The following is a 15,264-nucleotide window of genomic DNA, read 5'->3' on the forward strand; positions in this document are numbered from 1 at the left end:
ACAAAAATGATGACTAACCTGCAATTTGAACTTTGAACCTGCTGCTATGAAGGAGAATAGAGTTCTCTTTGTATTTGTAAAAAATAATTAAATATTCATTGATTTTGGGAGATATTAGCAGACTAGCGGACATGATAATGAATTGGGAAAGACCATGAATTGGGGCTTCAATCAATAAAAAATGTCTTGTCTTTTAAATTTAATACATTTCAGATCCTTTTTAAAACTTTTGAGTAATTATCAAGCTGAATTTTGAGAATTTGGGTATTATATGAATGACTTATTCAACAAATTTTATTTTAATTTGAAAAAATCTCTGGGGCTTACGCCTCACTAAAAAAACACGCCCCGAACACCCGGGCATACGCTCCAAATTGTTGGGCGTATGCCTCTTGAGACTTTTGACCCACACCATCGCCCCGAAGCGTTTTGGTGCGCCTCACCCCGGAAATACCTTTTAAAACACTGGTACCATTATTAATTTAGTTCACATTGCTTTTAAGGATAACAGTGCAAGTTCACATGGCTACTAAAGTTGGGGCAAAGATCAATAAGAAGTGATTGAATTTCCAAAGTAAAGTAAAAGGGAGGTTCAACGTCCACATGATCACCTACCACCAACATTGCAACTTATTTAATACACCACCCACCCTATAAGTCAACTAGTCATGAAAATGGATTAAGTACCCTTGTAGATGAAGGTTCTCCTTTTATTATTATTACTTAAGTAGGAAGCTTCGAAATTTTACATTTGGGTGTTCAAAATTTCTGAAACTATTTTTAAAATACTGAGGATAAATTTTTTTAATGTTTGGTTGTTAGAAAATTTTATGAGGAAAAAGGAATGACTTTACATTTACGTAAAAGTCATTTTTCTGCATAACTATCTCAGATTTAACTTTACATCATTGCTCCAATCAACAGATAGATATATATTCCCATCTCTAATACTCAATAGTAAAATATTTATGGCATTCTAGTTATTTAGAGTAAGGACATCTCTACTACTCGCTATGTTCCCTTTACTAGTTACTTATACAAAAAAATAATTTTTGTTTTCTCGTTCACTTTAATAAATCAAGAGAGATTTATTATTATTTTCAATATTACTCGTAGTATTAAATACCCACATTTTCCAAATTTATTAGAGTCGCAACTTTAACTATTAACAGGGATAGTTTATATTGTTGTATATACTAGACTGAGATGTACTTGTAGCTAGTTGAGGGACTAAAGTATAAATAGGAATGAGGAGTTAGTTGGAGTCAGTTAAGTGATTTATAAAAAGGGACCACTCACATGTAATGGAGACATAAGAAAGAAAACCAACTCATCTTCTTCATCTCATTTCTCTATATCTCTACTTCTTCTCTCCTTCTCCTTTCGATACTGTTTTGCTTGTATGCATACTTTTTCTGATAAATTGAGCTGAATTTTTCATGGTATCAGAGTGGCGATCGTGAATTCATCGGAATTAGGAAGAAATTTGAAGACGAAGCTCGTCGGAACTCCGATCTGATCAACTATGGCAGGAAATGAGGCCGTCTCACTAGGTCACAATCATCCACTATTTTTGCAACCCTCAGATGCTCTTGGACTTATCCTAATACCGCTCAAGCTCACAGGGCTGAAAAATTACGCGCTATGGAGCAGGGCGATGAAATTGGCACTCCGAGGAAAGAGTAAACTGGGGTTTGTGGACGGAACTTGTATGAAGAGCACGTACAGAGGCGAATTGGCAGAATAGTGGGAAAAATGCAAGGCAAGTGTTTTGTCGTGGATAGGAAGCACTGTATCGAGTGAATTGATGCCAACTATTGCTTATGTTTCGAATGCGAGAAAAGTCTGGAGCGATTTCCAGGAGAGGTTTGATAGATCAGATTTGACTAGAATTTATCACCTTTAGACAGCCATAACAACATTGAGACAAGGTATTGACTATGTAACTACTTATTACTCTAAAATGAAGGATTTACGGGATGAACTTGATGTATTAGTACCCCTGTCCTCATGTGATTGTGAGGAGTCTAGACCGTCAGTTGAACATTTAAGATCACAACATTTGCTGCAGTTTCTTATGCGATTAAATGAAAGCTATAATAATATAAGGAGTTATGTGCTAGCAAAGAGGCTTGTAGTGACTGTTAATGAAGTGTATGCAATAGTCACTCAGGAAGAGAGTCAAAGGTCCTTAGGTGTGGTTGATACACATAGGGAACCACTTGCCATGTTAGCGGGAAGGGGTCAAGATTTTAAAGGTAAAAGGCCAGGGATTATTTGTGAGCATTGTGGATATAAAGGTCATCTTAAGAAAAACTGTTTTAAAATAATTGGATATCCAGTTGATTTCAAAAGTAAAAGAAAAAATCAGATTGGAGGAGAAAAGGTTTATACAAACAATGTGAATGCAAACAACGAGGAAGGCAAGGCAGTAACTGTGCAAGTGCAAGGGACTGGACAATTCTTCATAGAAGAACAATACAAACAGCTAGTCAAGCTGTTGTCAAAACCATCAACATCAGAGTGTTCCACAAACATGACAAGTATAATTTTTTTGCTAGAAAATGCATGTATGTGTGATTGGGTGATAGACATAGGAGCAACACATCATGTCACATATTGTAAAGACATTCTGAGCAGTGTGAGAAGAACTGATGATCAAGGAAGAAATGAAGTGCAGTTACCTACAAGAAATAAGGCACAAATAACACACACATGAGAAACATCTATACTAGGGAATAAGACAGTTAAAAATGTCTTATATGTACCAGATTTTAAATTCAATCTGTTGTCAGTATCAAAACTCACCAGATATTTCAGTTGCTAAGTCACATTCTTTCCTGATTTCTGCATGTTTCAGGATCTTTACAGTGTAAGGATAATAGGAATTGGTAGAGAAAATAATGGATTGTATCTGCTAATGGAGAACATAGATGTAGTTGCAACAAGTTTATTTATGAACAAGGGAGCAGAAAGTGAACTCTAGCACTTGAGTTTACGACATGCATCATTGAAGTCAATGCAGCATATTCCAGAGTTAAAGAATAAGGTGGATATGCAGGTGTAGGAAAAATTGCCATGTTTGTCCATTAGCTAGACAGTGTAGGTTAAAGTTTCCTTTAAGTAACACCAGTTCTATTAGTTGTTTTCAGCTTGTTCACCTAGATATTTATGGACCCCATAGTGTATCTACATATGCTAAAAAGCATTATTTTGCACCATTATGGATGACTACAGTAGATATACCTGGGGTATGTTTGATTCAATCAAAATGTGAAGTGTTAGTTGTAATAAAGAACTTTCTTGCTATGATAAATAATCAATTTGTTGTGGCTGTGAAAGTGTTGAGGTCAGATAATTGTAGTGAGTTCTTTAATTCTCAGTGCAATAATTTATTGAAATCTCTGGGAATCATTGATCACGTCCAAAGCACACATCAAAAGAGATATGAAACGGTCCTATGCAATAATAAAAACCCAACTAAGAGTCGGGGTCAAATCCACAAGGAGCTAAGATGGGAGTTAGGGGTATATATTTCAATTTACGCAATTAGATTATCTAGATTACACTTCCACAACAATGATTTATTTTTTATTTCTAATGTTACTCTAATGATTGCAAAAAAAGGAAATAAGACTAGAGATAATTATTTTTGGTTTTGTTTTTCAATAGACGAGTTTAATTAGTCTTTCTTCTCTATTTTCTTCAGACCCAAGTATGAGTAGCTAGATTTTTACTAGAGTTGTGACCCAACCCTAGTATGTAAACCTTATGGGTATCTAATTTAGTGCTTGTTTATGATTGCGTGTTTATTATTTATCTTAGTTCATGCTTTAATTTGTGGAATTAATGGTTGCAAATATTAGTTCATGCCTATTTGACTTAGTCTCTACTTGAGAAAGAGAGACCTAGTCTAGGATAACTTGGCTAACAAGGAATTGGGTCAATCAAGAGATTGATTTACCCAATTAAAGAGTTCAACCTAGAGATAGTAATAACCCTACTTGAGCTTTTATCAACTATTGTGTGTGATACCCATTTGGTCTTGAGAAAGCCAAATTGGGCTAAACCACTCTCTGACCGAGAGGTATTGAGAGGGTAATTTAGAGTTGATAGCTATAATACACCCCAGTCAACAGAACAAGCATTAAAGTCTTTATCCCATTAGGTAAACACCTAGGTAATTGTCACAACCCTAGGCTTTTTATCAATTTGAAAAAAAGAAAAAACCAAAAACAATTATCTCTAGTCTTCTTACTTTATTTTGCAATCAATAGAGTAAAACTAGAATTAGAAAACTAAATTTTTTGTGGAAGTGCAATCTAGATAGCTCAATCACGCGCATTGAAATATATACCCCTAACTCCCATCTTAGCTCCCTGTGGATTCGACCCCGACTCTTAGTTGGATTTTTATAATTGCAAACGACCGTTTCATACCTCTTTTGAGGTGTGCATTTGGACGCGATCAATTTTTGGCACTGTTGCCGGGGAGTTAAAAAATGGTGTTAGCTATATATTTGGGTGTGTTTTTGGAGTATCTTCTTTTTCTTCCGTGTTACTAACGTGTTTGAGAAATCGTAGGTACAACCATGGCGAACAATGAGCTCGAAAATATTTCTTTGGGAGATGTGGACGATGAGGATGACCAAGTGGATGAGGTTCCTCTTGAACCTCAAGCCAATAGAAGAGGCCGAGTGCCTCATAACCATGTGCCCGTCCGCCCCCACCTCCACCACGAGCGGCTCCACACCGGGTGTTATCCAATGAAGGATATGCAAGCGCAATAGTCCCTCCCCGTATTAGGGCGGGCGTCTTGAGTTCTAGCAAGAACAAGGCTAAATATCACTAACCAATTCACATTCAAGCCCTAAAATCAAATACCCATTAAATACCCACACTAGGGTTGGGTCACATCCCTAGCTATAGGTTTAGCTACTCATGGAAATAACAGAAATTAAAGACGAAATGAAGATAAAATCCATAATATTAATTTATGGAATGAAAATCTAATGTTAAGAAGTGAATGTAGTACAAAATTTTTCAAAAAGAGTAAAAGCAGTTGTCACAGGTGCTCATACAAAACATAACATAACCTGACATACCCTAAAAATGATAAAAAGTTCTATTTATACTAAGCTGAAAATATCTAACAAAAATGTCCCTGTGGAGGTTGTGCGACCGCGTAATTCTGAGTGCGGCCGCACTCTTGCTTTCGCGGCTACATAATTCTGATGCGGTCTGCATTCTTCTCTTTTGGATCTGGGTTGAGCTAAACTTTCACGGACCGCGTAATTCTAAGAGCGGCCGCGCTCCAGATTATGCGGCCGCATAAAAGTGATGCGGTCCGCGTTCTTTGAAATCAACTCTTTGATTCTTCATCTTGCGGACCGCATAATTTCGATCGCGGCCGCACAAGGAATGTCCGCGGCTGCACAATTCTGGTGCGGTTCGCACTTCTCTCTTTTGCTCAATTTGTCAGCTCTCTGAATCTTAGTAATCGCGATCCGTGTAATTTCAATCGAGACCGCGTAGGGACTTTCGCGGACGCATATTTCTGGTGCGGTCCGCGCTCATCACTTAGCCCAAAATCACACTCTCTGAATCTCTCTCTTGCGGACCACATAATTTTGATCGTGGTCGCGTCATAGCTTTCGCGGCCGCACAATATTTGTGCGGTCCGCGCTTCAGACCTCTTTGCCCAGCCTTGGTTTTTGTTCAACTTTTGACTCCTTTGTGAGTTGATTTTGATTCCTTTGGCTCATTTTGAACAATTCCTGCAAGCAAGCATATTTCATTAGTTTTCGGGAATACCTTCAAGAATTTTTGGCCTAAAACACGAGTAAAAGATAGCAAATAATAGGTTAAAATCCCTATTTATCAGGAGGCAATGACTTCAACTCCAGTGCTCCAAGTCAAAATGCATAAAAATATTTGAAGGGGTTTGTGGACACTTGTTGGGGGAGGAAACAAAAAAATATCTCCGTGGTTTAAGGCTAAGGATTTCTCCCTTCTCTCTATGAGGAAAAGCTTTAGATTGGTTGGAACGTTTACCGAACCATTCAATTCACACCTGGGATGAGTTGGCGAAAAAGTTTATTTCTAAGTTCTTCTCTCCGGGACACATGGCTACACTTCGGGATGAGATTTTGACATTTAAGCAAGAGCCAAATGAACCACTGCACTAGATATGGGAATGCTATCGAACAATGGTTAAGGAATGTCCCAACAATGATACGATGGAGAACATAATTCAACAAACATTCTATCGTGGAATCAACACAACCAACCAATGTGTAGTGAATCAACTTGCCGGTAGGAATTTCATGACTATACCTTATGCGGAGGTGTGTGAGATTTTAGATGAAATGGTGGAAAAATCATCGGCGTCGCAATCCCGGGCAAATGTTCTACAAGGTGATCCCAGCATAATCCACCTTCACGAAGAGTTGCATGACCATGGGCAAGCCATAGCCGAATTGACTACCAACATGAATCAACTAGCAAAGGCTCAACTTCAACAAGTGCAACATCCTAAGCAAGTCAATGCCATGGAAGGAGTGAACATGATGATGAACAAAAGAAGAACAAAGGGTCCACAAGTGCAACATCGAGTGGATAATTTTGTGCAAGAGGATAGTAGTTTTGATCAAGATGAATCTTACAATGACCAAGAAGAGGAGGTGTAATATGTGAACAACTTTCAAGGGCAACAAAACAATTTCCAAGCCCCAAACCAACAACAATGGCGACCTCAAAACAATCAAGGCAATTGGAATTCTAACAACCAAAGAAATTGGAATAGTGGAAACAATCAAAGGAATTGGCATAACAACAATCAAGGAAATTGAGGGGGGGGGGGGGGGATAACAATCAAGGCGGATGGAACAATAATCAAGGCAATCGGGGGTCGGGTTTTCAAAAGCCTCCGATGTATCAACAACCGAACAACCCGCCTCCTTATCCTTCTCATGGTCCTAGTTCTTCAACCAGTGAGATAGAGCGTATTGAGAATATGTTCAAGCAAATGATGGAAAAGAATGCCAATTCGTACTCTCAACTTGCCTCACACAACACATCGATCCGCAACTTAGAAGTTCAAATGGGGAAAATCTCTCAAGCTCTAAATTCTCGTCCTAAGGGGGCACTAACAAGTGACACGGTGGTGAACCCAAAGGATGGGAACAAAACGGGGCATGCCATGGCCATTACTACAAGAAGTGGAAGAGGTGGGAATGCACCCACCTCAAGTCAAAGGCAACTTGTGGATGATGAGCAAGTGGTACAAGAAGAAGAGGTCCCGAACAATGTGATGCAACCAAATGATGAAGTTCGGATTAATATTGATGATAATGTAGAAGAGACTCAAGAGGATATAAACCCGTCTAGTGATCACATTATTGACATACCGGAGACGGTAGTGCAAAAGGCTAGGCACTATTGCCTAAGCCTCCACCTCCATACCCTCAAAGTCTTGCCAAACAAAATATCGAGAATCAATTCAAAAAGTTTATTCAAATGATGAAGGGTCTTTCAATCAATGTGCCATTAGTTGAAGCTTTGGAATAAATGCCCGGTTATGCAAAGTTTATGAAGGATCTTGTGACAAAGAAGCGGTCAATGAACTTTGAAACTATCAAAGTTACTCATCAAGTGAGTGAAATTGTGCATTCAATGGCTCCTAAATTGGAAAATCCCGGTGCTTTCACAATTTCTTGTACAATTGGAAGTGACGAGTTTGCTAAAGCTCTTTGTGATTTTGGGGCAAGTATCAATTTGATGCCCTATTCGGTTTTCAAGACTTTTGGAATTGGGCAACTGAGACCCACCTCTATGAGATTGCAAATGGCCGATCGTACCATGAAGAAACCTTTGGGAATGATTGAAGATGTCTTGGTTCATGTTGATAAATTCATTCTTCCGGCAGATTTTGTCATTCTAGATTGTGAAGTTGATTGTGAGGTACCGATTATTCTTGGAAGATATTTCCTTGCTACGGGGAAGGATCTTTGGGATGTTGAAGCCGTAGAACTCACCTTCCGGGTGGGTGATGAAAAAGTGGTTTTTCATGTGTGTAAATCCATGCGGCAACCAAATAGAAATGAGGTGTGTTCTTTTGTGGACCTGGTGACCGATGTTATTGTTGATGATAAAAGTGCCACAATCAATGTTGGTGATATGTTGGAGGCCGTCTTGCTCAACTTTGATGATGACGAGATGGATGGCATCGTGGAATGTGTGAACTCTTTGCAAGAAATGGGGTCGTACAATTATGCACCCCAGAAACTATCCTTGGATCTTGAAAATAGGAAAACTCCTCCAACAAAGCCTTCCATTGAAGAGACTCCTACTTTGGAGTTGAAGCCATTGCCTCCACATCTTCGATATGAATTTCTTGTTCCTTGTTCTACTTTACCGGTTATTCTTTCCTATTGTTTGACTAACGTGCATATAGATTCTACATTGGCAGTGCTACATAAGAGAAAGAAGGCTATTGGGTGGACATTGGCGGATATTCGGTGGATAAGCCCTGCATTTTGCATGCATAAGATCAATTTGGAGGAAGGCGCCAAACCATCTATTGAACATCAAAGGATACTCAATGAGGCTATGCAAGAAATTGTCAAAAAAGAGATTATCAAGTGGTTAGATGTCGGGGTTGTTTACCCTATTTTTGATAGTTCGTGGACTTCTCCGCTTCAATGTGTCCCAAAGAAGGGGGGCATGACGGTGGTCACCAATGACAAGAATGAGTTGATTCCTACAATAACGGTGACCGGTTGGAGAGTGTGTATGGACTATCGCAAGCTTAACAAAGTCACAAGGAAGGACCATTCTCCACTTCCCTTCCTAGACCAAATGCTTGATAGGTTGGCCGGCCGTGTTTTATATTTCTTTCTTGATAGGTATTTGGGCTACAACCAAATCCTTATTGCTCCGGAGAATTAAGAGAAAATAACCTTTACATGTCCCTATGGTACTTTTTCCTTCAAGCGGATTCCATTTGGTCTGTGTAATACACCGATGACTTTTCAAAGGTGTATGATGGCTATCTTCATGGACATGGTGGCGGATTACCTTGAAGTTTTCATGGATAACTTCTCGGTGGTTGGGGATTCCTTTGATGATTGTCTTGCAAATTTAGATAAAGTGTTGGCAAGATGTGAAGAAACGAATTTGGTGCTCAATTGGGAGAAGTGTCATTTCATGGTCGAGGAAGGCATTGTCCTTGGCCACAAGATCTCAAAGAATGGAATTGAAGTTGACAAGGAAAATATTGAGGTGATTTCTAAACTTCCACCTCCAACTTCGGTGAAAGATGTGCGGAGTTTCTTAGGCCACGCAGGGTTTTACCGGCGTTTCATCAAAGATTTCTCTAAGGTGGTGAACCCGTTGTCCAAGATTCTTGAGAAAGATGCTAAGTTTAACTTCAAGTGAGAGCCTTTAAATTGTTAAAGTTCAAGTTGACAACCACTCCTATCATCACCGCTCCAAATTGGAGTGTCCCTTTTAAACTCATGTGTGATGCTAGTGACGTAGCGGTTGGGGCTGTTTTGGGATAATGTATCAATACAATTTTTCATTCAGTCTACTATGCTAGTAAGACCATGAATTGTGCCGAAATCAACTATACCATTACGGAGAAAGAGCTCCTTGCCATTGTGTTTGCAATTGAGAAGTTTCGCCCGTACTTGATGGGTGCGAAAGTTATTGTCCACATAGATCATGCGGCACTTCGTTATCTTATGAGCAAGAAAGATTCCAAAGCTCGATTGATGAGATGGGTGTTGTTGTTGCATTAGTTTGATATTGACATACAAGATAGAAAAGGGAGTGAAAATCAAGTGGCAGACCACTTGTCTCGTTTGGAGGAGGAGGGGAGGCCACATGATGGCTTTGAAATCAATGACTCATTCACCGATGAGCAACTCTTGGATATTTCAATAAAGGAGGTGCCATGGTTTGCGGATCTAGCAAATTTCCTTGTATGTAGAATCATCCCGGATGAGTTCTCTTCAAACCAAAGGAAGAACCTCAAACGGGATTGTCAAGATTATTATTGAGATGAACCATACCTTTTTCGGATTTGCACGGATGGGGTGATTAGAAGATGTGTACCAGAAGAAGAACAAGGTAAAATTCTTGGGGCTTGTCATTCTTCACCATATGGTAGAGCAAGAACGACGGCCAAAGTGTTAAGTTGCGGTTTCTATTGGCCCACTCTTTACAAGGTTGCAAGTGATGTAGTGAAAAGATGTGATGAATGTCAACGGGCCAGTGGAATCTCGAAGAAAAATTAAAGGCCTCTCACTACCATTTTGGAGATTGATATCTTTGATGTGTGGGGTATTGACTTCATGGGTCCTTTTGTGAGTTCTTGTGGAAACACCTACATCTTGGTTGCGGTTGATTATGTGTCTAAATGGGTTGAGACCGTTGCTCTACCCAACAATGAGGCGAGAAGTGTGGTGTCATTCTTGAAGAAGAATATTTTAATAAGGTTTGGTACTCCGCGGGCTATCATAAGCGAAGGGGGGTCGCAGTCAAGTGGAAGTCTCCAAGCTCGCAGTCAAGTGGAAGTCTCCAACTGGGAGATAAAGAGTATTTTGTCCAAAACAGTAAATGTGAACCGGACAGATTGGTCCAAGAATCTTGATGATGCATTATGGGCTTATCGAACGGCTTACAAAATACCTATAAGAATGTTGCCATACCGGTTGGTGTTCGGCAAAGCTTGTCATCTTCCGGTGGAACTTGAGCACAAAGCCATGTGGGCTCTAAAGAAGTTAAATCTTGATTGGGATGTAGCCGCTAACTTGAGGGTTGCACATTTAAATGAATTGGATGAGTTTCGGTATCATGCTTATGCAAGTTCGTCCTTGTACAAAGAAAAGATGAAATATCTTCATGACAAATACATTTGGAACAAAGAGTTCAAGATGGGCGATCTCGTGTTGTTGTTCAACTCGAGGTTGAGGATGTTTCCCGAAAAGTTAAAGTCTAAATGGAGTGGTCCTTTTGAAATTGCGGGTGTGACAGCTTTTTGCATTGGACTTGAAGAACAAAACCAATGAGGTATTCCGAGTCAATGGACACTAGGTGAAGCACTATTTGGGAAAGGTTGTAGATGGCCACGTCGTGGCGGTCATTCATTTCAGTTGATGGTATTTTGCATCGTGCCGCGGCGTTAAATCAAGCGCTCCTTGGGAGGTAACCCATGTTTCCTTTTCTTTTCTTTTATTCTTTTTGTAGCTAGGTATTATTTTTGTGCTAACTTAATTTGAAGTGTGCTACAGGGATGGGTGTGCCTTAGGAATTATGGACAGAAATCTGGTGAAGAGTTGAAAGAATTACGGACCGCAATTGCATTGTGTGGACCACACAATTATGGTTGCTGCAGAAAAGGTGCTCTACGGCTGCACAATTAACTCGCGGACCACACAAATTAAAGATAAAAAATGACAGCTCTCTAAAGTTAGTTTGTCAGATTTTGCGGTCCGCAACAAGGGATTTGCGGTCGCAACACAAAAATCTGCGGATCGTAGACAAAATGATGTTTAAGCTTACCAGGTAACAGAATGCGGTCCACAATTGAAATTCTGCAGCCGCCTTCACTCTTTTTTCCCTTAGAGAGTCGATAAGTATAAATAGAGGGCTAGGGCTACTGTTACCCTTTTCCCTCTCTGAGCAAAAATCACATACTCTTTTGAAGTTTCTTGCTGAGTCTACCTGTGCATTCATACAACATCTTTGATCAATCAATCATCACACTCATTCATTTGGTATACTTCACAATCTTGTTAATTTGTTTCTTTTAATTTTTAGATTTTTAGTCAAACTTTAGGCCATTTGTCAGTAAAATTCAACTGTACAACCATGTGGGGGTAAATATGTAGTGGGTTATCTAATACTTGCTTATTGGGGACTGGGAAAAACATGTTTTCATGCTTTTATGTAGTTTCCATGTCAAAAATTGCTCAAACAATTGCAAAACCTAGCTAATCATACTAGCATGTTTGTAATTGTTTGAATTTTGTGGCCGCAATAAATTTGTGCGGTCCGCATATGTTGAGTCTAGGGCAACTTAAGTAACAATTGGGTCTGCGGCCACAAGGAAAATTGTGCGGACCGCAGAATTTCCATTGCAGCCGCAAAACAACTATTTCACTGTCTGTAGAGAAGTGTACATATTTGTGATTCAATGTGCGACCGCAAGAAAAAATGTGCAGATCGCAGAAATCAGGTTGCGGCCGCACATCATCCAATTTTCTGTCATCAGAGAGTTGGCATATTTTTGGCTTACAAGTTGCGACCGCAATGCAAAATATGCAGACCGAACTTCACATTTGCGGCCGCAAGAGAGAATTGTGCGGTTCGCAAGGCCCAATCTGCGGCCGCAAGGAAAAATATGTGGACCACAGATCCTTATCCTGCAAGCATGTTTCATCTATGTTCCTCACTGTGTCTTCTGGTGTGTCCTTACATATCTCATTGTATGTCTGAACTTGAATTGTAACTAACGATCGCCTTTGCTTGATATAGAAAATAGTTTGATCTAGAGGCAGAGGCGACACTTCGAAAGGAAGGAGTGAAACTTCTCGGGGATGAGGCAAGAGACCCCTTACCTACTTCCCAACAACATGAAATTAGAAAAAGACAACAGCTGGGAGAGAGAGAGGTGCAGATCTCTCCGAGATGAGTTCATATGCCCCGTCTAGGGATGTATCAGAGGGAAACTCAGCCTCTGTTCAAGAACAACCAGTAGTACAGTCCAGGACGTCAGGGAAATTTCAACTGAGGGACGAGCCGTCATCATCACACAATACTTTCGAAGGTTCAAAAAGTGCTAGTCAGGCTTCTGAGCCATCTACTGCACCTATCCCTGAGGCACCAGAGACATCAGTTCACGACATACCTGATGATGGTAGAGGGGGAGATGCTACAGTTACCGACCTTGAAAGGACAAAGAAGAAAGAGGTTTGGGAGGACCGATTTGTCAGTTTGGCCGCCTTCACCAGCTTCCGTCAATGGTGGCCAGTGAGGTCGCTTACTCTTGAGCGGCAATTACAGTTGAAGGATTTGGAGACATATAACCCGTCAGTGCTAAGATAGTTCAAGGAACGCAAGGGGTGGATGTGGTTCACCTAGAGTGTGGTGGATGCCAAGGAACATCTTGTCCGGGAATTCTACGCCAATGTGGCGCATATCAATAAGGGGACAAAGGTAACCAAAGTGCGTAACCTTAAAGTGAGATTTGATCAAGCTACTCTCAACACGTAGTTGGGTTTCGAAGATGTTGAGCCGACATAATATTTAGAGAAGTATGCAATGGGAGATGATGAGGCCCGGCCTTGGTTAGCAGAGATTCTAGCAGCTCCTAGGCCACCACCACCATGGATCACAGTAGGGGTTCTTATTCATTGGAGCACTTTGAGCTTTGAGGCAAAGGGATAGCAAACCTTTGTCTGCAGCAGACTGGACCCGAGCTAGAATGAGACCTATCTCCCGATCCCTCGGGCAGTTCTAGTTGCTTAGATCATGGCCGGGTACCCTATCAATGTGGGTGTCATGATGTCGTCCAACATCTCAGTAATTGCTCGGAAATATGACTCGTCATACCCGTATCCCAACACTATTACAGAGTATCTCACGGATGCGAGGGTAGAGCCGAGGGATTATGATACAAAGGTACGGGCAAAGAAGCCTTTCTCACGGTACTCACTGATGGCTGTGAACAACCCTAAGAGAAAAGGTCAGTCGTCTACTACCACAGGCTAGTTTCATGAGCCAGCGACGGTAGTTGCGGAGGCAGTTGATGTTCCATCTACTTCGGCTGAGCCTTCCTCTAGTGTCGTAGTTATGCCTCCATCATCATCCACAACCCCTTCTGCAACTCCTGCCACAGTCTCCACTTCGGCTTTGAATTCGGTGCCTATGCATATTGCTCCACTTTCTATGTTGCGAGTCTCCCAGACATTGGCGAGCCTCAACAACTAGATGCAGATAGCCACTGTAAAGTTGTCTGACCAAGCAAGTACTGTTGCAGCACAGTCTTCAGTTTAGGCACCTTAGATTCCCCCGACAGTTGAGGAGACATTGAAGAAGCTCCTAGAGAACCAGAACACCATCATGGCTACCTTGGTACAACACGGGTCAGTGATCGAAGAGCTGGGCAAAGAAGAAAAGAAGATGAGAAAGTCCCAGGCCAGTAAGAAGTCAATGGACAAGCTCTGAAGGCAGGTGACCAAGCTTACTGCAGTCGGATATATCCCTTTTGACATGCTAAGTGAGCCACACCCTTCAGGCCCAGATCCTGCATCACCATCAGCACCAGCTGGCCAGTCTGAGGATCCAGACTGTGTTGCCGACACTGCCGAGGCAGTGCGCCAGATGTTCACCAACCTAGTCATACCCAGAGAAGAGGATAATGAGATCTAGTTAGATGAGACTGAGGGCGGTGACATTGCCTGGGACACAGAGATGTCCAAGGAGCCATAGGGAGTTTTCTTTACTCTTTTCCCTCTTTTACTCTTATTTTGTTAAGCATTGGGGATAATGCTTATTTTTATTCAGGGGGTGGAGTGTATTTTGATGATATTTGGTACATTCTGAGACAATTGGCATGTAATAACTTGATATTATTTTCTTTCTCTTTCTAATTCTATAGATATTCTCTCTTTTTCTCATTACGTATATTCAGTAGTTTTTGTTTATTAGCTTCTTATTTTTTGTTATGTTATTAGTTCTTAGTTTGAGTTAGTATCTTCTTTGTTTGTTTTAGTAGATTTTGTTTATGTTGTAGTAGATAGTAAGCCTTTGGTTTTCTTAATGCCACGGTTCTTTCCAAAGGTAGTTTTTGTGTGAACCGGGTAACTCGTCCCAACGATAGATGGCGTGACAACTTTCTTAAGAGAATGAGTCTAGTTTTGGTGTTTAGGTAATAATAGTAGTAGTAATAAATAAAAAGACCTAATTAAGTCATGCTCGAAGATTCAAAACCAACACACTTAACTACGTGCTTATGGTTAGAAACAAGGTTTTTAAAAGAAATAGCTCTAGTTTGTGACTTTGTGACTCTTATGTTGACTTTGGCAAACATCGAGTGGTTTAATTGAACCATAATGATTTTCAATCTTGAACGTGGTCGTTGTGGGCCCTAGACTCTATCCTTTTTAACATTCCATTTGTGTGAGGGGTGAGATACTTTGTTGCTAGTCCAAGTATCCGTGCGAAAGGTCTAGAACTTGCCCCGAATGTGTTTCAA

The 15,264-nt window shown here is 40.5% G+C and overlaps 1 protein-coding gene across 1 annotated transcript; it reads left to right on the forward strand.

The window, feature by feature from the left end:
* Positions 1-1,963: 1,963 nt before the first annotated feature.
* On the forward strand, positions 1,964-2,986 carry LOC142175305 (uncharacterized). The gene is made up of 2 exons (XM_075241891.1): positions 1,964-2,698; positions 2,861-2,986. The coding sequence occupies exons 1-2, from the start codon at positions 1,964-1,966 to the stop codon at positions 2,984-2,986; spliced, it is 861 nt and encodes a 286-aa protein (XP_075097992.1).
* The last annotated feature ends 12,278 nt before the right edge of the window (positions 2,987-15,264 follow it).

The sequence above is a fragment of the Nicotiana tabacum genome, chromosome 21 (genome assembly GCF_000715075.1).
Source record: "Nicotiana tabacum cultivar K326 chromosome 21, ASM71507v2, whole genome shotgun sequence".
Lineage (NCBI taxonomy): Eukaryota > Viridiplantae > Streptophyta > Magnoliopsida > Solanales > Solanaceae > Nicotiana > Nicotiana tabacum.

Bases quoted from the DNA above. Each gene is read 5' to 3' on its own strand.
- LOC142175305 (XM_075241891.1), top strand. From the start codon at position 1,964: ATGAAGGATTTACGGGATGAACTTGATGTATTAGTACCCCTGTCCTCA. The intron at 2,699-2,860 runs GCACAAATAACA...TGCATGTTTCAG, and splicing joins AGTTACCTACAAGAAATAAG to GATCTTTACAGTGTAAGGAT.